General features: G+C 39.0%; 1 protein-coding gene across 4 annotated transcripts in view; it reads right to left on the minus strand.

The window, feature by feature from the left end:
- Positions 1-4,770: 4,770 nt before the first annotated feature.
- smek1 (SMEK homolog 1, suppressor of mek1 (Dictyostelium)) overlaps positions 4,771-23,844 on the minus strand; it is a 39,591-nt gene continuing 20,517 nt past the window's right edge. For all 4 annotated transcript variants that reach the window (XM_055149239.1, XM_055149237.1, XM_055149238.1 and 1 more), the window contains 11 exons: positions 20,929-21,006; positions 20,697-20,813; positions 16,900-17,016; positions 16,700-16,831; positions 15,481-15,583; positions 13,792-13,950; positions 12,338-12,507; positions 11,303-11,445; positions 8,524-8,714; positions 6,345-6,550; positions 4,771-5,895 (listed from right to left, as the gene is read on the minus strand). In XM_055149239.1, the coding sequence (XP_055005214.1) occupies positions 5,773-5,895; positions 6,345-6,550; positions 8,524-8,714; positions 11,303-11,445; positions 12,338-12,507; positions 13,792-13,950; positions 15,481-15,583; positions 16,700-16,831; positions 16,900-17,016; positions 20,697-20,813; positions 20,929-21,006 (1,539 nt within the window). In that variant the 3' untranslated portion in view covers positions 4,771-5,772. The remainder of the gene's footprint in view (positions 5,896-6,344; positions 6,551-8,523; positions 8,715-11,302; positions 11,446-12,337; positions 12,508-13,791; positions 13,951-15,480; positions 15,584-16,699; positions 16,832-16,899; positions 17,017-20,696; positions 20,814-20,928; positions 21,007-23,844) is intronic.

A 23,844-nucleotide genomic window follows, 5' to 3' on the forward strand; every position in this document is an offset into this window, starting at 1 on the left:
ATGAAAATCAGTAATCGGTGTTTCCCAGTGGAGATTCCTTGCACGGGGAAAATGTGAGGATGTGCGATGACCGTAGTTCTGCGAGGATTCACGTGGTTAGGAGGGACGTGGTCAAGGCGGGGGCTCGAACTATCAACCCAAAACACGCTACAGGTCTCCAGGAAGAACAGTTACTAGTAGGGTGGCGATATTTCCGTTTGTGAAAACCCGGACACCTCACCGGGGATGAGGGGGGTGGGGCCTCGACATTGAGCTACTCTCACCTCGCAAACCGTGCACATGACCTCACACTTGTCTCGACCGGGACGGAAAACAGGGAATTTCTTGAACAAGTCATCGTTAAATGCACATTTGTGCTTCAGAATGGTGCAGACTGACCGACTGTTTGTGTCTGCTCGCTCCTTCTGATGCACAGAGAGCTACGAGAGTCGCTCAATTTAATGGCCCCAATGAAAGATCATGAAAACCCGGACAAGAAGATCCGGGCGGCGGTCGAAGGCGGGGACCTCGGCGACCGGATCTCTGGACATTTCCATCACTTAAAAAAAAAAAAACCCGAACGCCCAGGACAGGCTGCAAAAAACAGACATGTTCGGGGAAAAACGTACGTTTGGTCACTAGTGTTATAACTTTTTTACAACCTCTATACCCTGTATCATATTTTGATGAACTTTTGCTAGTAATGAAAGGAACTGACCTTCAGTTGGTCATATTTTTGAAAAAAGTCCCCCCAGACTCAAAATGAAGTTTTGGTAAAGCCGACCAACAACCAGAATAAAACTGTTAGAAGGTTAATATCTGTTCAATCATGTCAATCAAGACAATTTTCTCTTTAATAACACAGGAACAAAACACATAATCAGGGTAAAGATCATATAAAATAGGCACTAAAAGTCCAAAAATGATGATTGTCAGTGTTGTTCGCAACGATGAATCGAATGGCTTATAAAGTGAAAACAAGAATAGAAACTGAAACTCCAGCATATCATGACGGCAGTACAACTTATTGATCCATTTTCAGTGAAATTGACTTGTAACGGACCTTATGAGAACTTAGCACAGTTTCACATTTCATTTCATTGGCTGTAATGTGTATTTAATATTTTTTTGTTTCAGGGGGACTTTTTTAAAAGAGTGTTGAAAATGGAGTTTGGTTTCTTCAGTTATACCAAAAAGTTCATCCAATCATGATGCAGGACTTTGATTTTGGAAAAAAAGTTCAAAAAGTTATAACCCTATTGGTCACCCTAGTTACTAGCTAAGGTCAATTAAATACAATCAATCCATGGTGCTACAACCTGGTACAAAGCATCTCTCCTGCAAAGGTTAATGTAAAAATTGTGTGCTGTCCCTGTCTCATTAAATAAATCAACTATAAATTGCTGTGGGAAACACTGATAATTGAACCAACAATAAAAGGATCCATAAGGAGCCTATTTGGACCGACATGCAGATCGTGACAAGGCGAACCAAAAATAAATGTCTTGCGACTCACCTGAGGGTCTTGACCCAGTCTGTGGGAAATAATGGTTTAAAAGATTATTTTGAAAAACGAATGAACAAATGAAACACGGATTCGAGCGCACGTGTGATTTTTCATTCTCTAATTAGTGATATGAAATGCAGAACAAAACGTGAAACAAATATAAAGCTGTTTTTTAATGCTCTGTTGTGTCTTTACATTAAAATTTATACGCAAATGTGTGTATAAGCGTTCAGAATACAGAACTCTGATTGGACCGTGTATCAAAATATGTTACAAAATACCGTTTAATGCAGGTTTTCAGTGTTCTATAAATATATTTTCACGGTATTTGTCCCGTCACTGAGCACAAACCGAATAATCCTGGTGAAATCTAACTCGTTTTCACAGATACATTCCTCCTGGGTTTAGTGAAATTGACTTCAGATTATGAAACTGGATTAAGACTCAACAAATCCTGATGTTTATTTGTGCGTTTCAGCTTTTCGTTACAGACACTTTGAGGACTTTTTCCACATGTTTCGTTTTTCCTCATCACAAAAACCGTTACCTGGAGTTGTGTTTTGTTTCACTCACACAAACCTGCAGATTTATCCTGAGTTCTTCTCTCAGACAAACAAAAAACACTCTGTTCCACCTTGTGATGTCATGTATTGAAACAGCAAGTGCTCCACTGTGTTTTAAACCATTGTTTTTCAAAGACCGGGTCGCATTTTTTTTTTTTTTTTTGGGTCGCATTGTCACGATCTGCATGTAGGTCTGCAATATACAGTTCTGACACATGACACATAATTATTTTATTGACTATTTTGTTCCAATGTTGCTGGTTCAATTGAATGTTGAAAAGAAAAAAATGTGAAGCGCTTTCTGCTACTTCAAACGCATCATAGGTGTAGCTGCCGCGTCATCGTTGTAGCAGCTTTAGTTCGTTGTCACGTGGGAGGGTGGCAGAAATACGCTGCAATTTGTTAAAAAAACAACACCGAATCAATCTAAAAACCACTTCGGCGACAAATACAAGGCCCACACATCACTCTTAGAAGGTAGAAAGCTCTGAAAAGTTGATTTTGCATGAGATGGGCTCTTTAAAACTTGAGTAGTATTAATTGTTCAGACACGATCACTCAGTCAGCAATAAAATATCCTCATTAATGTTCAATAATGCTCAAATCCAACTTTATTTTGTGATTTACGAACAATGTTTATTGACTTGGGTCGTGAAGATTTGTGAATTTTAAAATATGGGTTTGGGAAACACCATTTAAACTTCGACACCTTCTCTAGAATGGGAGTAATTTCAGCCCTGGAATTGCCCGTCTTTGTTTATAACCGTTATCTTAAACTACCACTACATGACATCACAAGGTGGAACACAGTATTTTAAGCTCAATTTTTCGTCAGACCATAGAGCAGACCTGGACATTGTACAGCTCCCGGCCGCTTACGGTTCTTTGTTTGACTCTGACCGGCCTGTTTAAGCTCATTTACAAAATAAACGTTTATAATTTTACCTCATGCTTGGACTAAAGCTGCGTCGTTTTTATTTTAGAGGTGTTTTTTGTAAGGCAGAATCCGTGTATTATTCGTTCATTCGTTTTTCAATATAAAACCAAAAATAAGAAAATGAAAAAATAATAGTTTTCTTCATTATTTGTCTCCAAAATCAAAATAAAAAAAACGGATAATGATTCTTTTTTTCAGTTTTTGATTTTGTGTTTAAATGAAGAATGGAAAAAAATGGATAACGGTCGTTTCCAATTTACGTGATTAAACTGCGATGCCGAACTGAACCAGGACTGAACCAGGACTGAACCAGGACTATATTTCAGTATATTTTACTAAATTATTTTGTTACAGCGCTACAGTTTTGTTGCTTGTTTAGAGCAACTCGTTTATTTTCACTGTTTTTGAGCGTTAAAATGGGCGTGTTTCATATGAACTCTGCGCAGGAAGTGGTTTAACAAAGACTTTTAGTATCACAGCCAAGATTTAGACATTATTTTTTATTGAACCGTATCAAATCGATTTGAAATACATCATATCTAAGAGTGTAATGATATCCAAGTTTCACGATACGATATTTATTATTTATATTTATTATTTATATCTTGGAAAAGCTCATGATATGGAGGGGAGGCTCACGATTAGGAATGTAACAATATCCAAATCTCTTGATACGATATACATCTCACGGTATATTTATTGCGATATTTTGTGGAGGTTAATAATCTACTTTTTCCTCTGAAAATGCCTTGACAAGACTTAACCCAAAGAACTAAAACTTAAAAGTGCTTAGAACTGTTATTTCTTCTTGTAGTCTGCACTGAAATGGAGCAAAGGCTCATGGTCTATGTAGTTCCCTCTCTTTTTTTCTTTTTTTTTTAGCTGTTGCTGCACCGTAACTCTTAATTTAAGCAAAAAGTCTTGTAATTCGATATATTGTGATGGTCCACGATATTATTGTGAGAACTTTGACGATGCGATATCACGATATTTCAGTTATTGTTACATCCTTAGTCATATCGACCCGAAAGTTCACTGTATCAAGATATGTATCGTATCGGCAACTTCTTAATGATACCCAGCCCGAGTTACATCCCCAAGTGTTTCGGGAGGTCTAGATTATTATACTGGTGATACTTCAGATTATTCAGGTTTTAATGTACTCCTAAAAAGGTAAGTGTTGTTTTGAAATTTCAGTATTGTGACTTTATTTCATTTCCAAGGAATAGACTCGATACTCAATACCGATTCTGATACCACAGTGATAATAAAAACTCTTTATTTAGACAATAGAATGTGATTTTCAACATTAAATTGTAGTACTTTTGTATTCTCATGTGGTTTTATATCTGTGTAATCCCTCAGTGGTCCAGGTCGGTTCCATAGTGTCCATGAGCGTTTACTCGTCTGTGTGCTCTTAAACTTGCTCTGATACAGCTCGAAATTATTCTAAAGACATTCAGGAAAGCTTCATTTCTATCCTGTGAATGTGACTTTTTAGTATTGATACCACTTTCAGTATCAATTAATATCTAAAGAGCTATAAATTAATAACCGTGACAGTTTTAGAAGGAAAATTAAGTCATTTCAATTGGCTTTAACAGATCCACGTGTCTCGTTAGCACCTGTGGAACTTCTGTCATCCGTGTTGTGTTCGAGTAACATCCGACCATGTAAACCTGCACCTGGAACCCTGCTCTGTGACGGAGCAACAGCGCCCCCTGCAGGATCATCAGAGTGAAGCCGTTTGCTGGTGACAAGTGAAGACCGTAGACAAAGGGAAGTAGAATATCTTACAGCATCATTTTAATGGTCCCAAGTATTTTCAACAACTAAGTACACTCGTATGTAAAAGGAAAAAATGAGAAGATATGACAAAATCCATCACATCGAGAATTCCACTCAATCTTTAATCAAGACGGGATTACAAATTCTTCCAAAAACTTGCAGTTTCAAAGGGCAAAAAGGGTAAAACTAGCTCAGCCTACGGAGGTCTTTAAAAAACTGTTCAAGTGTGACTGAAAACGTCCTGAACATTTAAAGGCAGGTCTTTGAGTCATTTACAAAACAGGAGAGATTCAGACAAACTCAATGTAAAGGACAGCTTCAAACAAACTGCTGGCTTGTTTTTCTCTTCAGAGAAAGAAATGTCCGCTGAGAAACGACACTGATGACATCATCAAACGGAGACACTGTCCCGCCTGGTCCTATAAAACAAATTAAAAGAGGGACAGAAGCAGAGACTGAAAGAGTGGAGAGAAAAGGAGGAGAGGAAGGGTGCGTGTGGTGGTGTGGTTGGATGACCAGTAGGGGTCGCTGTGTAGTCCTTCCCTGAGTGGGGGCTGGGGCAGTGGGGCATTGGTCCAGCCCCAGTGCTCTCCCTGGGGGAGTCTTTGAGTCAAACTGCCGACGCAGACGCCTCGACTCCTCGGCTTTCAGCCACACGCCTGGTTACTCCAGGTACATTTACATTCATTTTTCCCGTAGTGGTATCTAGCTTCCTTTAGACCTGGACCACGTCCAGTTTAGACTATGGGAAAAATCAAAAGTACTTGTAGAACCAGAGGGAGGCTCAGAGCCAGGTTCTCGTGTGGGAGCGGCTCAAAGCATAGGAGTGTGGGAGTGGCTTAGTTTCCCGGGGGTGTGTCCGTGGTGGTCTGTCTCCTGATTGGCACTTTGCAGGTGGGCTCCTCAGAAGAGCCGGCTCTGGGCTGTGGGCGCTGCGGTGGCTTCATTCATCGGGGTGCCCAAGTCTCTGGAGCCCGTTAGGGCACAGGGCAGTGGCTTTAGGAGCTCACTTTGGACTTTTTCGACGGAGGCAGAGAGTCCTCTTTACTTTCGCCATCTTCATCCTCTTCGTCCTCCTCGTCGTCGTCATCTGGATAGTCCACCAGACCCACCAGACCACCCTGGACAGGAGATCAACAAACAGAGAATTTTAAAGAAGGGCACAACTAGTCATCAGGCAGTATTTACATGAATTTTCCAGATACGTCAAACACCAAACCCAACCTGTATCCTGAGATCAACACGTTGAAATCAAATATTGATTTTATTTTGAAAGATAAGGTAAGTCTCAGCAGCTGACAGTTTCCCTGATTCAACTGTTGGATGAAAAAATGTGACCCTGTCAGTAGCTCCTGTATCGTTATTATCAGATGAATAGATACAATTTTATAGTCTCATTTTTTTCTTATTTATCAAGTTTTTACATCAGGCATTGTGGGAAAATTTAACTTGACAAGACTAGACTGAAATCAGGCGCAGGTCTTTTAAAACCAACAGTGATGGTCTGATATTTCACTACACAGAAAACACTTCAGACGCACTCACACACCTGGTGAGTTCTCGTTCATACCTTAGTAGTGACGGCAGCCGGAGGGGAGCCACGCGGCCCTGAGCCCGGAGACCCCGGCGAGCCTGGAGAGCCCGGGTTGAGCGAGGCCGAGGGGGGGCTGGACAGACTGGACTTGGTGGAGCCGGAGAAGGAGAGTTTGAAGCTGGGGTTGGGTCTCCCGGACAGCGCAGACTTCCCCAGCACCTCCTTCTCCTCACAGTCTTTTACTGCAGGGACAGAGGAACACAGAAGGATTTTATTTCTCATCTTTAGTAGAAAACTGAAGGCTTTATTCTGGTCATTCTCATACTTCATCATTCTTACATTTAAAGGTGCACTGCGTAACATTTCTAGTGGAAGGTCCGCCACGGCACCTCACAATTCAGATCTGTGGAGAGTCGCCCTTATTCACAGGATTTTTTTATATTTTTCAGCGATAGAAACACCCATAATGAGTAAATGCTAGATGAATATACTGTATTTAATGCCATGCCATGGAACATTCCAGGCAAAACAACAACATGGATCCAAGGAGACAAGCAGGTAGCGGAAAAGTAAACCTTTAAATGTCTAAAAAACAAGTTTCAGATCACAACATTCTGTGTAGTCAATTTTTTTACTCAATTTCTTGTGACTGCTAAAATAAGTAGCTTTGTAAAAGGAGCTCTCCAGTGGAAAAAGGCTGGAGACCCCTGGTACAGATTTAGTTTTTGCTTGGGTTATTATACACTAAGAGGCATTAAAAACGCAACAAAGTTAAATGCCAAATTATTTTGTACATGAAAACTATTTTGTTTACGATCAGTCGTGGGTTATGAAACAATGGAGCCACACCTTTCAGCCCAAAGAACAAAATAACGTGCCGGACGGTGCCAATCCCTACTTGTTTGAAAACTTTCGAGGAGTTCTTTCGATCATTTGAGCTCAGCTGGTGAAGGCTTTAAAAACCTGGGGGAAAAATGAAAGATGTCACACGCGGTCATCATGCCACGCTTAGCAGGAAACGAGAGAGAGCAGGCCATTGGTGCCAACTTTAACATCCGCATATCACACGCATCTGTCAATAGTGTCTGGCCGAAAACAACGCGCGGGTTATGGACTGGCCGCCTTATTCTCCAGATGTGAATCCGATAGAACACCTCTGGGACGATCTGGATCGCCGTGTGCGCCGTCGTATCCCACTTCCAGCAACTGTCGCGGATCTTCGTACTGCTCTCTTGGAAGAGTGGGACGCGATTCCGGTGGCTGAAATCAACAATTATCACTTCTATGCCACGACGAGTACAAGCGTTATTGGACACACGAGATATTGACATTTGTTATCTGTGGCTGATTTTTTCTTTTGTTTTTTTCGATTACCTTTTCTACTGTTTCATGTTCAATATCATTAAAATTTGTAACACCGAATTCATTGTTAAACTGAGAAATAATATCGAAAAATTAAGACTTTTTTAATGCCTCTTAGTGTACATTTTTGTGTCTAATAACTTCTCCTTCGTCATAATATCTTGAATGTATTTAAGCATTTTTGGTGCTGTATGACAGTAACAGAATTAAGCCAAAATTAATAGTGCATATAGACTGTGTTTAAAAATAAAATAACAGGGTTCCTTGAGGTTTCTTCAATAAATTCAAGTTTTTTTTAAGACCATTTATATAAAAATTTGATACCTTTCACAGCCTATTTCACATACCCACCAGGAAAGAAATTTTGGAAAGAAAAAAAGGAATTTGCGTTCATTTATTTCTCAAACAAATGTGAAAATGTATTCTCAATGATTGGTTCCGCTGCTCTTTATTTAGGCGACGTTATTTAACCAAATAAAGGCCCCTGACAAATTAAACTTTTGAGGAGAAATGCGATACGGAGAAGTTACTGCACAAATTTTAAGATCCAGATATAAAAATTCAAGACTTTATCAGTTGTTTTTAAAGGTATTATTTCCAAATTCATAACTTCAATGCTTTTAATACTTTTTAAGACACCGCGGGAACCCTGAATAAATGCTATTTTCGGTATCAGAACAGAGAAAGCTGGATCATGGCGTAAGTTTGGAGATTCTTTTCAAAAACAGTGCGTCTCCCATAAAGTTCTATAGTCCCCTGCCCTCCATCTGAAATCACAACACCTCTACCAAACTCTAGAAGATAAGTGTAACCTCTTTTAGTGCGTTGAACATAAAAAGAGAGTTGGCGTTACCCTTCTTCCTCTCCATGAACTTGCTGATGGGCTCCATGAGGTCCTGTTCTGGCTTCATCTTTTCTGAAGGGGACACCACCGCCTTGGCCTCTTCCAGGTCGTCCTCGTCTGTGTTGAACCACATCTCCTCCTCGTCCTCCAGCGTCCGTGCGTCCCGTCTGAACCGGTGATTCCTCAGGATCGAGCGCATGCTGCACACACACGCCACAACAATTCAGTTATTTTAAAGATGCAACATTGAGCTTCATTCTGATCTCTGTTATGTTTTTTTAATCACAAACAGACCTGGAGTTGTGTTTTGTTTAAAAAGACTGCAGCATATTCGGACAGAGAACACTTTAAACTCTGTCCCAGTTCAATTAAAGGCTGGTTCAATAAAAAATAAAGGTTAAATCGTGGCTGTGATACTAAAAATCTTTGTTAATCCACTTCTTGTGTGTGTTTCATATTAAATTTGCACATTTTAATCATCAAAACAGTGAATATATCAAATAAATGAGCTTCCTTCTTTTAAACAAGCAACAAAACTGTAGCACTGTAACAAAATAACTTAGTAAAATACATGAAAAAATAGTCTTGGCGATAGATATTCCCTCAATATTTTGACATTTTCACACACTCTTAGCCCCAGTTATTATTTAGTGGTGATATGACCAATACTGATGCAGATAATCAGTGCTAAATTTGGTTAAAAAAGTCAGCGAAATATTATCAAATATACGCGTTTCTAATTCGCCCACAGACAGCGCGGAGAAGCGATGTTTCCCACGCTTAAACAGTTTGAAAAAAGATACAAAGAGAGATATTTAGACCTTCTTCAGCCATAACATAGTTTAAAGTGTGTCTGTGTCTCTCTGCACCGTGGGCGTGTAGAGCAGCAGCAGAGAGAAAGGGAGAGAGAGAACGAGCTGGAGTAACAGCAAGGAGTTGGGTCGGTTTTATCTAATCATTTAATAAAAAAGTGTATAAAAGTAAAAGTGTATATTGAGTATATTGTAATAATCAGCAGATGATGCATGTGGGGATTTACACGCATTTAGGGTTGGGCAGTATCCAAATTTTGATACTGTTAAACCTTCTCAGGATTTTACAGTACGACTTTTACCGTGGTACGACTTTTACCGTGGTACGACTTTTACCGTGGTACGACTTTTACCGTAGTACGACTTTTACCGTAGTACGACTTTTACCGTAGTACGACTTTTACCGTAGTACGACTTAGGGGTGTGCAGAAATATTGAAATTATCGATATATCGTATTGTTTAATGTGATGACACAGTATCGATATCGTGGGCTGCTGTATCCATATATCACCAAGAGTCTTTTTTTGGTATATTTTACTAAATTATTTTGTTACAGCTACAGTTTTGTTAATTGTTTAGAGGAAGGAAACTTGTTTATGTGACACATTTGACATTTCCACTGTTTTGATGATTAAAATGTTTGTGTTTCATATGAACTTTGCACAAGTGGTTTAACAAAGACTTTAGTATCACAGCCATGATTTAGACATTATTTTTTACTGGACCGTATCGAACTGATTTGAAATATATCATACTGAATTATATCAAATCGTAAGCTCACTGTATCGAGATATGTATCGAATTGTGGCCTATGTATCGCGATATGTATCGTATTGGCAAATTCTGAATGATACCCAGCCCTAGTACGACTTTTGAAAACTAAGAATCCGCATCGCTGTACGGACAATGCGTATGACCTGCAGACTTATAATCTCTGAAAAGTTTCACATGAACCATCTCCAATGCGATACATGTACAGAACAGACTCACCATCATCCACACATCCTCTGTCACAGAAAGAACACTCATAATCCACTGAGCTGTGTCCTTTAGTCCGACAGAAGCTGAACCGCATCAGCGCACGATAAACGAGCTGTTTTTAATCGGCGCTTACAGTTCATGCAAATTAGCCACGCAGTTTTAAGTTTATTTTCTGTAAAACGTAAAGAAATGTGCACCTGAAGCCAAAATGCTGCCAGATTGCAGAAGTACAAGTATTTTTTGGGGACCAACCCATTAGCCGTCTTGTCTTGGTCTCCCTTATGAGCGTCACATGACAACAGAACAAAACTAATTGAACGTCATCTCCCCGCGCAGTTAAAAGAAACATTATAGATACTGTTAGTTTTAAATCATGATAACATTAAACTGAACATACAACCACACATTCATTTGTGCTGAGCAAACAAATTTAGGTATCAATAAATTATATTATATTAGGTCCTTAATCGCAGCTGATTTTTTTTTAATGACGATAATGAAACTGATAGTGTTGCTACTTTTTGATACCGCGGGATACTGTAATACTGTATTACCACCCAACCCTAGTTTAGGCTATTAAAAACATGATGAAAATAACTTAATTTTGTCATTTGTATAATTATATTCACAACACAATATATAACAAGGTAAACTAATAAAAAAATCATGTGAACAAAACTGGGATTTTATCAGATTATTGTAAATTATTCCAAAATCTCATTTTGTGGACGCAATCTTGTGTCTCATCCCACCCCTATTTAACACACAAACCCTGCAAATTGAGGCTGAGCTCTCCTCTCAAACAGAAAACACTCTGTTCCACCTTGTGATGTCATGTGTTAATACAGGAAGTGCTCCACTATGTTTTAAAACTCCATACACCTTCACTAGACTCGTGGATCATTTCACTGTAATTGCCAAACTACTGAACAAAAGGTAGATGGTCGCTGTTAACCTGAAGGTGGAACAGATCCCCTGACCCGCTGACTCTCACCTGTCCAGTTTGGGGTTGTCCTGGCGTTCTCGCTGCTGCTCGTATCGCAGTTTGAGTCCCTTAAACGTCTGAACGTAGGAGACGTCTTCAAGTGCCTTCCAGTAGTTTTCTACGATGTGAGCCGTAAGAGACTTGATGTCCTCCTGAACACAAAGAGAGATAGTTTTGATCAACTGTCCTTCTAAAGTGCAATGTGGTTTTGAATCTGTGTTTTGTTTCATTCACACGTGTTTGAGTAATCCTGGTTTATTAGTCTGTTTACATCTCCAAAGCTCAAAATGCTCTGTTCCACTTTGTGATGTCATGCAGTGGTAGTTTAAGTTAACAGCTCCTTTTACATTTTAAAGAGTGACAATTCCAGGGCTGAAATCATACAGCTTCACTAGAATCATTCGGATATTGTTTAAAAACATAGTGGAGCATTTCCTGCATTACATCACAAAGTGGAACAGAGCGTTTTCTGTTTGAGAGATGAATGAATGAAACAAAACACAACTCCAGGAAAGTGCAGAACAAACAAAAATGTGTCTGTTTGCTGCAGGGGTTCCAGTCAGTGGGAGCAGGTAGAGGGCGCTCTTGGAAAAAGGATCAAAACTTTAAACCCAAGAAATCTAGAAGTTAAAAAAAAAATCACACGAGGAAAAATATAGTTAAAGGGAATTTATTTAGATCGCCAAAGCCAACGTGTTTCGATCAAACTGGTCTTCATCAAGGCTATACTTTTCCTCGTGCGATTTTTACTTCTTTACTACTTTTACTCCTGGATTTCTTTATTTTTATACAACTCCAGGAATATTTGTGTGTGTGAAACAACATTATAAACAGATAATTTAAGTAATAAAAGCCCTGTTTTGTGCTCGTTTCTGGTCAGTTCACAGTACTGGATGATTCTTAAGATACGAGGGTAATCAATTTTCCTCCCTTCGTTTCAAACAAAGTATCATCTGATTTTATAATCTGATCTACTCTGAAGCACTCCAAAATAGATGACTTCCTGCTGCACACTGCTTTCCGTTGTAGTGTCCGTGTCCTCACCACGCGCACGTATTCAAACATCTCGATGATGGCCGAGTTCATGAGGTTGTAGCGCGAGCCGTTGTTGAGAAAGGCCTTGACCACCGGCTCAAACAGGAAGTTCCTCATGATGTAGCGATTGTAAAACTCGTCTTTGAGGCCGATGATTCTCCTCATGAAGCGCAGCGCACCTGTACAAACACAAGAAACAAGAAGCCTTTTTAATTATGTGGGACAAAATTATACTGATGGGATTACCAGGGTTCCCACTCTTTTTCACTGACAAAATTTAAAAACCTTTCCGTGACTGAAAGTGAATTTTCCATTACTTTACAGCACTTACATGTGCAGAATTAATCATACTTTTAGGGTTAAACTACAAAATATTTTATCGGAAGTGCCTTTCGTTTAGACCAGGGGTGTCAAACTCAAGTTCAGAGGCCAAAATTAAAAACTGTGACTAACTCGTGGGCCAAACTAAATATTTACTGAAAAACAGCATCTGCATGTTTTCTCTTCTTTCGAGATACATAATGTTAAACCTTTTCTTTTTAAAATAAATATTTAATAATAGTTTCACTTAAACAATGAATCCATAACAAGCAGAATAAAAAATAATAAAATGTTAAATAAATAATGACTCTAAAACCAATCTGTAGTCGGCAGGCCAGCTCTAATACATATTTGATATGATCTCGTGGGCCAAATATAATTATATTGTGAGCCAAATTTGGCCCCCGAGCCTGAGTTTGACATGTCTGGTTTAGACGGTGACGGCGTTTTTGGGGCTTAAAAATCCCAAAATCTGAAACCACCCTCCAGAGTGGAAAAGTTGAATATGCTCCACCGTAGCGTTTCCGTCTACACTGCCCAAGACGCAAAACTCTGGTGCTCACGTTGTGTACATGTTTACGTCACATAACTCACCACCGAGCGCCACCACCGAGCCGCCTGGCATGTAAACACAATCAAATTCCATACATTTTTGCGTCACCGTATGCACGCAGATTTCCTCCCGAAAACGCTCGTCTAAACGCAGAATAAAAAGTGAAGACGTCCCGCCACTTTTGCGTCTTCTGCTCAGACCGTCATCATATAAAGGTTGCCTAAATATAACAAACGAGTCCACTGATTTTGAAAACTGCAGTGCCCAACGTCATCACAACAAAGAGCTGTGAAGTTATCAACGCCTCTGATGGATAGCTGCACATTACACCAAAGAAGAAAATAAAACTGGAGAAGAGAGTACAGAGCAGAGGGCGTGTACCGTGGAGGTGAAAATGGGCATAGATTCGGAGCAATGATGTCTTGAATACAGGAGAATAAAGATTAACACTATATACAACTTGGTTAATAAGTTCTAATAAGTCGATTTTGCAGAATAGTTCAGCTTTAATGCCGTACTTCGGAACATTCCAGGCTAGGCAAGAAGCAGCAGTATTACTAAAACCGGGGGACACGGGGGGGAAACTTACAGAGTGCGAGGAAGGCGTGCTGGGAGGCGGTGAGCACCAGCACTCTCCTCAGAATGTCTTTGTTGATGATGTAGTTCTTGATGTGGTACGTGTGGTGCTCCACGCAGAACGTCAGCAGCTCCAGGATCAGGGCCAACAGCTGAGACGTCTGGAAGTCATCTGACAGGGTAAAAACAGACCACGATTAGGGTGACGGCTGCAAGCTTAATCGCAATTTGAAATGGACACAATTGGCAAATCAAAAATTGGCTGCGATTTTTTAAGTAGTTTCCTCCACAAACAACAAAATATCAAAATTTATTCTGCTGCTAAACCTGTAGATTAGATCCATAAACTGTATAAAAAGCGCACTAAAGGGAGCCTGACATGCACCCACGTGAATCTGTGGTAAACGTGGTGAATTAACTAGTTTTTTGTTATTAAATTACAAAAATGCAATAATTATTCATTAAACTAATCAGATTAAAGATGAGTTAAACTGGTCTGGGTGTGATTTTAGAGATTTTAAAGTATAGAATGAGTTAATTTTTCATTAATTCCGCAATATCTGGACATCTGGTTTACTTTTCACTTTCTTATTTCATCAAAAAAGCTACCATGGAGACGTTTGTGAAAAATAGACTTTATTATAAAGCCCTGAAAGTGTAACGTTCACTGATACTGACAGTTTAAATGATGTGAAATTGATAAAATAGCGAAACAGAACGCAATGTGTTCTGGCTCGTGTGCAGATGTTGTAGCTACGTAGCAGATAAATCACTCATGTCAATGTGATAAAAAATAAATAAAAATCATTGATGTAACTTTAGTTTGGGATTGTTTCTCTTCAGTCTACTCCCTGCTTCATTAAGAGACTGTTTAGTGTTTAGCCACAATACACAAATTTACAGTTTTTGAATCATTCTTCATACAAAACATAAGAATCGAAATTGTGTTTCTCACTCCCAAGCCTATAAATAAATGATAATAAATGGAAAAGTACAAGTGTTTTTCTTTGGGGAGATGCAGATTCGTAGCTTCCCGGCAGCCTGGTAGTGACTACGGTTTAATCAGTCAAATTAAACCAAATAAAGAAAAAAATATCAATGTAAAAATACATTCATGGCTTAATTCATGACTGGTTCGATGAGCCGTTACCCTGTTACCCTGCCGTCAATCTGGAGCTTTGTAAATCGGATAAAAAGGTTAAATAATCAGATTTTCTTCAGGCTTTCTGCAGCAGCTCTATAGTGTTCGGCTCCAGTCAAACGAAGCTCACAGAGGATGGCAGTTACAGGAATTTGGAGCAGAGTTACACATTAGGAAAAGGAACAGATTTACAGATAAAATAGTGAAATAAAAACACCAGGATCACGTAGAGCGGGTTAATATGAACATTGAAAGACCAAAATGAGGAGCCTGAAAGCAGCAGTTACACAGAGAGAGGAGAGGAGCAATGTTTTTACAATACAAAGTGAATTGGAACTGGAGTCGATGGAGCCAGAAGCGCGCCCATGTTCACTTCCTATTTGGAAAATGGCGACTAGCGGGTTAATTATGTCCATTTATATAAACAGACTAGGATTACATCTGTACAAACACGCTCAGAAATGTACCGGTTTCAGTTCATGTTTTAGTATTTTCCTGGAAAGTGTGAACTCTGAACAGATTTCGACTATTAAACATTAAACATAAATTCCAAAAACGTACCTTTGCTGGGCTTGTCCTCTGTGGTGTTGGCTAAAAGCGGCGCCGACAGAACATGCATACAGTGCTTATAGAAGAAACTCAGGAACTCAGTCTTTTCCGTTTTCTGGAATAAAAAAATGGTAAGAATATTGATTAATACAACTAACTCAATACCATTTGGACTGTTCCAAGTTCTTATTGCTTTTGGATCTTCAAATTATTACCGTGCGGACAGCAAATCAGTAAAAAGTCGGGTTGATCTGGTTGCTACATGGACGTTCATCATGGCCAAAACATAAAATCTGTTTATTTGCACTCACTGGACAATTTTAATGGAAGTCAGAGGAGGCACTGATAGTTTTTCAAATAGAAAAAGCTCATTACGTATCATATTATTGAAGAAATAAGAAAGGTAAACTTGTTCCATAATAATCCCTGATTTCACTATTTTGCAACTTTTCTATATCTGATCATTAAAAACCTGAATTAAATCAAATTAATGCAATAAATTGCTCAGCTCCAATATAGATATAGATATGTTTAATTGTACTGCCAAATTGTTTCAGAAAGGAAGCAAGCAACTTTGACAACACCGCTCAAAACTCATACTTCTGCATTTTCACATACAGATTAGCCCCAAAATACTAATATTAGGACGACTAGAGCATGTGAAATATGCAACAAATGTAAGACAACAAATATGTGTTTGGTTACAGGAGGGCGGGAATCAGTCAGGAATCGGAATACACTAGACTGTTTTCAAGAACCCCGGAAGTTGTAGACCGCGCACGGACTAAATCAGAGAAGAGCTGTGAAGCCATGACGTCAAACTCGTCACGCCTGTCTGGGTCCCTTTTGTGGAACAGCACAACAGTTAACAAAGTGGTCGAGATGGATGTAGACGAACACAGACATTCTGTGTTGGCGGCGATTCCCGAGATCGGACAAAGAGAATGTTTGGTGAATTTTATCAAGGGGAAAGATGTTATTGCTTCTTCTTACGCGATTTGGCGCATTACATACGTCACGACCAAATAGCAGCGATTGGTTAAATAAAAAGAAGTACCCGCCTTCCGTCAAGCGAACAAATTCTAATGCTGCGAGGTCAGATGGTTTCCATGAAGTGAAACCGGCTGATAAATCAGGCTAGTAGTTTAGAGCACGTTCAGTTAAATGAGGAGTTTCTTGTCCTTTATGTTGTGTGTGTCTGTCTGTGCGTGTGTGAATGTGTCAGACTCACGTTGGCCGTAGCCAGCATGTTCTCTGGATCCACCAGCGTCCTGAGCAGGCCCATGAGCTGCACGGCGCCCCCTAGCTCCGGGTCTGTGTCACAGATCATGTGCTCGATGATCAGGTTAATGAGCAGGATGTCCTGGAAGCACAAACAGTGAGTACGGCTCCAAACACTATCGCAAACATCTCATGCATTTAGTCTCTTACGTCGTCGTTCTGCTGAGACTCCTGCATCACAAATTCCCGCACCATGGACGGATTGTACTCCACCAGGTACGAGAAAATGTCTGTAGCTGCTCCGCGCACCTGGACGTCATCCATTCCCTGACCAAACAAGGACAGATTAAAAACAAACATTAGATTAGATTACAACTAAATAACGTCACCATCCAACACGTTTGTTATTCAAGTTTGTTATTCAAGTTTGTTATTCAAGCCCCGGGTAAAGTGAGTCTCAAGCGCATCCAACAAAATGAGTATTAACAAACTTTACACTCTGCAGCGGCCTCAGTTTTGTCAGTCTAACCTCATGCATTACCATATTGGATATTACAAGTATTCGGGTATATAAACTATAAATAAAAGTATATTTGTTTACAGTAAAATGTAAATAAGGCATGTGTAGAGCAGGGGTGGGCAATTATTTTTTCCATGGGGCCACAGGAGAAGCAAAATATTGTGGAGGGTTGGGCCAAAATGCTTAACTCAATTCTGCATAATATTAATTGTGTTTCTTTTTAAAAAGCAGTAAATAGCTCTGTTTTGACCAGCTGGTTAATCTTGTAAGAGTTTATGTAATGACTAAACAATGAAAAAGTGAGGTTGCCTTACAAAAAACGCCAAATAAAATAAAAGCAATGCAACTTTAGTCCAAGCATGAGGTAAAATGATGAAATATGTTTATTTGTAATCCCATATTAGTTTAAACAGGCCTGTCAGAGTCAACCAAAGTGCCGTATGTGGTCTGGGAGCTGTACAAAGCCCAGGTCTGATGTAGTGGGTTTACAATTTCTGTCATAAACTTGAAATCAGAGCATATTGTAAATACAGCAGACAGCTAGGGTTGGGCGGTATCCACATTTTGATACTGTTAAAGACTTTGGTAAGCTGCGAAGCCGTACTACTATACAGTCTGTGCGAATGACCTGCAGACTTATAATCTCTGAAAAGTTTAACATGAATCTCCAACGCGATACACGCACAGAACAGACTCAGCATCATCAGCACATCCTCTGTCGCAGAAAGAACAGATATAATCCACTGAGTCATGTCCTTTTGTCCGAAAGAAGCTGAACCACAACAGCGACACAAAGAGGGCTAGTAGTTTATGAAAATGAGCCATGTGGTTTTAAGTTTAGTTTCTGTAAAATGTAAACAAATGTGCGCCTGAAGCCAAAATGCTGCAAACTGTAGAAGTACTAGTATTTATATATATTTTTTGGGACCAACTCTCTTGTGGCCGGACTTGCCTCTTGTCTTGGTCTCAGTTATGAGCGTCACGTGACAACGGAACAAAACTAATCGAACGTCGTCTCCCCACACAGTTAAAATAAACATTATAGACACTATTAGTTTTAAATCCTGATAACATTAAATTGAAAATACAACCACACATTCATTTGTGCTGAGCAAACTAATTTAGGTATCAGTAAATGATTATATTATATTAGGTCCTTATGTGCTGCAGATTTTTTTTTTTAATGACGGTAATGAAACTGATACCATTGCTACTTTTTGATACCACGGGATATCGTAAGTATTACTGTATTACCGCCCAACCCTACAGACAGCTGTGAAGTGCAGGGACGTAAAACCTGCAGTTAACCCGTGGCTTTGGGTGGGTCACGTCCAAACACTCCTCTGCTTTAACATAACGCAAACATCATCACCTGTAACTCTGATTGACAAATGTAGGAGTGTAACAATATCCAAGTCTCACAAAACTATATCGTTATGGTATGAAGCTCTTGGTACGATATTTATTGCAATGTCGTGGGAAAGCTCACGATATTGTGGGGAGGCTCATGATTAGGAATGAGACAATATCCAAATTTCTTAAGATATTTCTGCAATATTTTCATGATATACATCTCACAGTACGATTTTTATTGCAATATATTGTGGAGGCCAACAAAACTGTGAATATGTGACTTTTTCCTCTTAAAATGCCTTGGCAAGACTCAATCCAAAGAACTAAGACTTAAAAGTGCTTAAAACTGTTATTTCTTCTTGTAGTCTGCACTGAAATGGAGCAAAGGATCATGGTCTATGTAGTTCACTGTCTTTATTTTTAGCTGTTGCTGCATCATAGCTCTTAATTTAAGCAAAGAGACTTGTAATTTGAAATATTGTGATGGTCCACGATATTATTGTGAGAACTCTGACGATATCACGATATTTATGCAATAATTGTTATTGTTATGTAATTAATTTATTAATATTTCGGTTATTGTTACATCCCTACAAATGAGGGCACAGAAGAGCGTCTGAAAAAAGCAAACCCGTGCGTCACTACTGTGCTGTCTGCACTGAATCTGAAACCATTTTATGGACTGCAAACCCAAGAAAAAAGCTGTGTGAGTCACTACATGACGCTTTGGGAGGAGAGAGGACTGGTTATGGGAGAACAATTCACCCTTCCCCTTTCACTTCGCTGTAAAAAACCCAGAAAAACCCTTAACACTGGCGATGTGCCAAAGGACTTTAGGAGAGCAAAGAGCAAGTTAAGAGAAAACCAGTGGTTCCCAGCCTGAAGATTTCAAAAGGGGAAGTCCCACAGTTTGCCTGGTCATAGAAAATACTACTTGTGCAAATTAAAAACACAAACATACAACTCGGGACCACAAACAACAAGTATAGGTTGGTTCAAACAAACTTCCTTCTCCTTTCACTAGGGGTGTAACCATATCCAAGTCTAACGATAAGATATCCTCACAGTATGAACCTCACAGTACGATATTGCGATATTTTGTGGAGGTGAACAAAACTGTTAATATTCTACATTTTCCTCTTAAAATTCCTTGTCAAGACTTAATCCAAAGACTTAAGTGTTAAAACTGTTATTTCTTATTGCAGTCTACACTGAAATGGAGCAAAGGATCATGGTCTATGTAGTTCTCTCATTATTGTGATGGTCCACGATATTATTGCGAGAACTCTGACGATACTATATCACGATATTTCGGTTATTGTTACATCCCTACAAATGAAGGCACAGAAGAGCGTCTGAAAAAAGCAAACCCGTGTGTCACTACTGTGCTGTCTGCATTGAATCTGAAACCATTTTATGTACTGCAAACCCAAGAAAAAAGCTGTGTGAGGAAAGTCCCACAGTTTGCCTGGTCTTAGAAAATACTACTTGTGCAAATTAAAACACAAACATACAACTCGCGACCACAAACAACAAGTATAGGTTGGTTCAAACAAACTTCCTTCTCCTTTCACTAGGCGTGTAACGATATCCAAGTCTCATGATACGATATTCATAGCGATATCGTGGGAAAGCTCATGATATGTTGGGGAGGCTCACGATATGGTAGGAATGTAACAATATGCAAATCTCTCGGTACAATATTTTCACAATATACATCTCACGGTACGATATTTATTGCGATATTTTGTGCAGGTGAACAAACAAAACTGTTAATATTCTACATTTTCCTCTTAAAATGCCTCGACAAGACTTAATCCAAAGACTTAAAAGTGCTTAGAAAGGTTATTTCTTCTTGTAGTCTGCACTGAAATGGAGCAAACGATCATGGTCTATGTAGTTCAATCTGTTTTTTGTTTTTTTTAGCTATTCCTGCACCATAACTCTTAATTTAAGCAAACAGACTTGTAATTCGATCTATTGTGAGAACTCTGACGATACGATATCACGATATTTAGGGTTATTGTTGCATCCCTACCTTTAACTATTTGAATATCAGGTAGCCAGTTTTTGTGAGACTAGTGATGAAGAACTACAAATCAAACCGAGCCAACCTAAACTCAACAGCACTCACCAGTATGACCTCTAGTGCAGGCAGGATTCCCATGTTGGACAACGTCTTGAAGAAGGCGTCTCGATTCTGTGGTTGTAACGTTTGGGAGAAAGCGCAGAACTCTTTGAGGAAGTTCACCTTAAAAAACAAGTGTGGAATTTTCCGATGAGAACAGAAAATTAAAAGAAAAAAAAACAAAAAAAACACCAAACCAGATGTGGATTTGACTTTCATACAGAAAAAAAGTTCATACCAGTTCATGCCTTTTGTCGTCGTCTGTGGCTTCATCGGTCAGCTGTGCAAAAAGGTCTGTCAAAAACTTCTCATCGTCCTGATGTCGGAGAGACAAAAGGTTTTAGAAATTCAACTGTAGGCTTATACTGTACCTCAAGTTTAAGTGCATATGACAGGTTAGACTACGAATTACATAACAACGCAGTTAACATGATGTGCAAGATGTTAAAATAAATATGCCTGGATTTTTTTATTTGATCAGGTTTGTCATTTTACTTCTCGGTTGGACACAGGCAGTAGACAGACAAATGTAGCTGTTGAATGTTTTATGTTTATGTAAGGCTTAAATGGTCAGAAAAACGCCTTTCTTTTTGTTTAATGGTCTTTTTGGATGGGGATTTTCTTGATGACATATGTAACAGTATTGCGTTTTAGAACTCAGCACTATTTCATGTATTGTTATACTTTTCTTCTCAACTTTTTCCACACAAACTGCCACTTGACTGATGTAAAACTATTATTAATCATAGTAATACTAACCACAGATTCTATCCACCAAAAGCCATAATTAGAAAATCACAAAAACCTGTCATATGCACTTTGAGTTACAAGCAGTGAGATTGATAAACAATTTACACATGATTCACAAAATATGTGCATTAAAAAGAAATATCTACCAATGTACACAGTTGGCAACTGAATATCAATATGTACATTAAAAAGCAAACCCAGATATGACACAGCTCTTATGACCTTTAAGTCATGTTATAATGTTGTTACCTCCTCAAAAACAGACCTGGAGTTGTGTTTTATTTCATTCACACATTTGAGTAATCCTTTATTATTAGTCTGTTTACATCTCTACGCTCAAAATGCTCTGTTCCACCTCAGTGTTTCCTGCAGCACTTTATACAGACAAGGATTATTTTCACAGAAGAGAAGTCCTAAGGGCAAATTTGAGGAAAAGTCTGAAAAGAGGAAAAGATCTCATCCTTTTGATTATTACCCAGAGCTCATGACCATAGGTGAGGGGAGGAACGTAGACTGATAGTAAATCGAGCAATCACCTAGAATCCAAACCTAGTAGAAATCTGAATCAGGAATGTGTTTCATTTCTGCTCCTGAAATGAAGGAAATGAAGGACGCTAGCTTTAAAAAGCTGCAGTATAGCCTTTTTTTTTTTTTTTATTTCAGTATGCTAATTAGGGGTCATGTGGTAATTTCTATCTTAGTTATAATATTTATCTGATATATATAGAGTATACTGGTATTTGTTTTCTGGACTTTTAATGAAATCCATTCAATTAAAGAAAACTTTAATTTGATTAGCCTGGCGTCTATGCTATTATGCTAATTAGCATTCTTAAAACTCAAAATTCAGCTTGGTAAACAAAATATTTGTTTGTCGTTTACTGACTTTCCCTCAAATTTGCTGTTAGACTGAGAATAGTTCTAAGAAATATGTTCAGAAAAAGTTCTAATAGTTAAGGCAGCTGTCTTGACAACAAGTGGCCCCCGCCTTGACTATGTCCCTCCGAACCACGTGAATCCTCGCTCACCTGCGGTCGTTGCATGGAATCGCAACACCCCCCCACTCCTCACTTCTTCTCCGTGCACAGAATCGGACATTTTTTAGGCAGTACCACCTTGCCTAACCAACTTTCTGTGGGAAACACTGCCCGTTGTGATGTCATGGAGCAGTAGTTTAAATTAGCACCTTCTTTTACATTTAATTCAGTAGAGATTAGGAATTCCACAGCTGAATTTATCCAAATGATTCTAGTGAAGGTGTATGGAGTTTAAAAACACAGTGGAGCACTTTTTGCATTACCTCATGACATCACAAGATGGAAAATGGTTTGTGTGTCAAACATGTGTGAATAAAACACAACTCCAGGTATGTTTGTGATGAGGAAATATTACTACATGGATCAGAAAAAAAGCCTAATATGGGCCCTTTAAACGTCTCAACACACTCAACAAAAATACAGGTGAAAGTGGAGGCACAAATGAATTTCGCCCAAATTTCAAACAATAAAATGTCCCGTCTTATTCGACACAAAAACCCGTCATTTAGATCTGTACAAACACGCTCTGAAATGTGACTCTTGTATTCGTTTGTCCGTTCAGATTTCAGTCTTTTTGTCATTTCTCACGGTTGCGTTTAAATTGTGAACTTCGATCAGAGATCTGCTATAATGTCGTTTCCTCATCACAAACAGACCTGGAGTTGTGTTTCATTTAATTCACACACAAATCCTGCATATTTAGGCTGAGTTATTTTCGCCAACGGAAAACCCTCCACCTTGTGATGTCATGTGGTAATACAGGAAGTGCTCCATTGTGTTTTAAAACTCTATACACCTTCACTAGAATCATTTGGATGATTTCAGTCACAGAAAAACAAAACGCCTTTAAAATTATGCTTTAAGATTGTAAATCTGTGTATCATTCGTTCAATTGTTTTTCAGTATAAAACAAAAAATAAGAAAACAAAAAAACAACAATTTTCTTCATTATTTGTCTCCAAAACTGAAATCAAAAAAGGCCGTTTCTTAAACTGTGATGCTGGACTTTTGTACCGCATACGGACTAAACCAGGACTAAACCGTTTTCAGTCCTGGTCTCAATCACGGTCAGGTCTCGGTCCCAGGTCTCGGTCCCAGGTCTCGGTCCCAGGTCTCGGTCCCAGGTCTCGGTCCCAGGTCTCGGTCCCAGGTCTCGACCCACTGTCGGTCCTCGGTTTAGTCCTGGTCCAGTCCGGCCTCCCAGTTTAAGTCACGTAAATGAGAAACGTCCCTTATCCATTTCTTCAATTTTTCATTTAAACACAAAATTTCTTGTCCTTTTTTTTTTTCATTTTGGTTTTAGAGACAAATAATGAATACAACTGTTGTTTTTTCGTTTTCTTATTTTTGGTTTTATATTGAAAAAC

This window comes from Boleophthalmus pectinirostris, unplaced genomic scaffold, assembly GCF_026225935.1.
Source record: "Boleophthalmus pectinirostris isolate CB_2022bp ecotype Guang Dong unplaced genomic scaffold, ASM2622593v1 HiC_scaffold_13, whole genome shotgun sequence".
Lineage (NCBI taxonomy): Eukaryota > Metazoa > Chordata > Actinopteri > Gobiiformes > Gobiidae > Boleophthalmus > Boleophthalmus pectinirostris.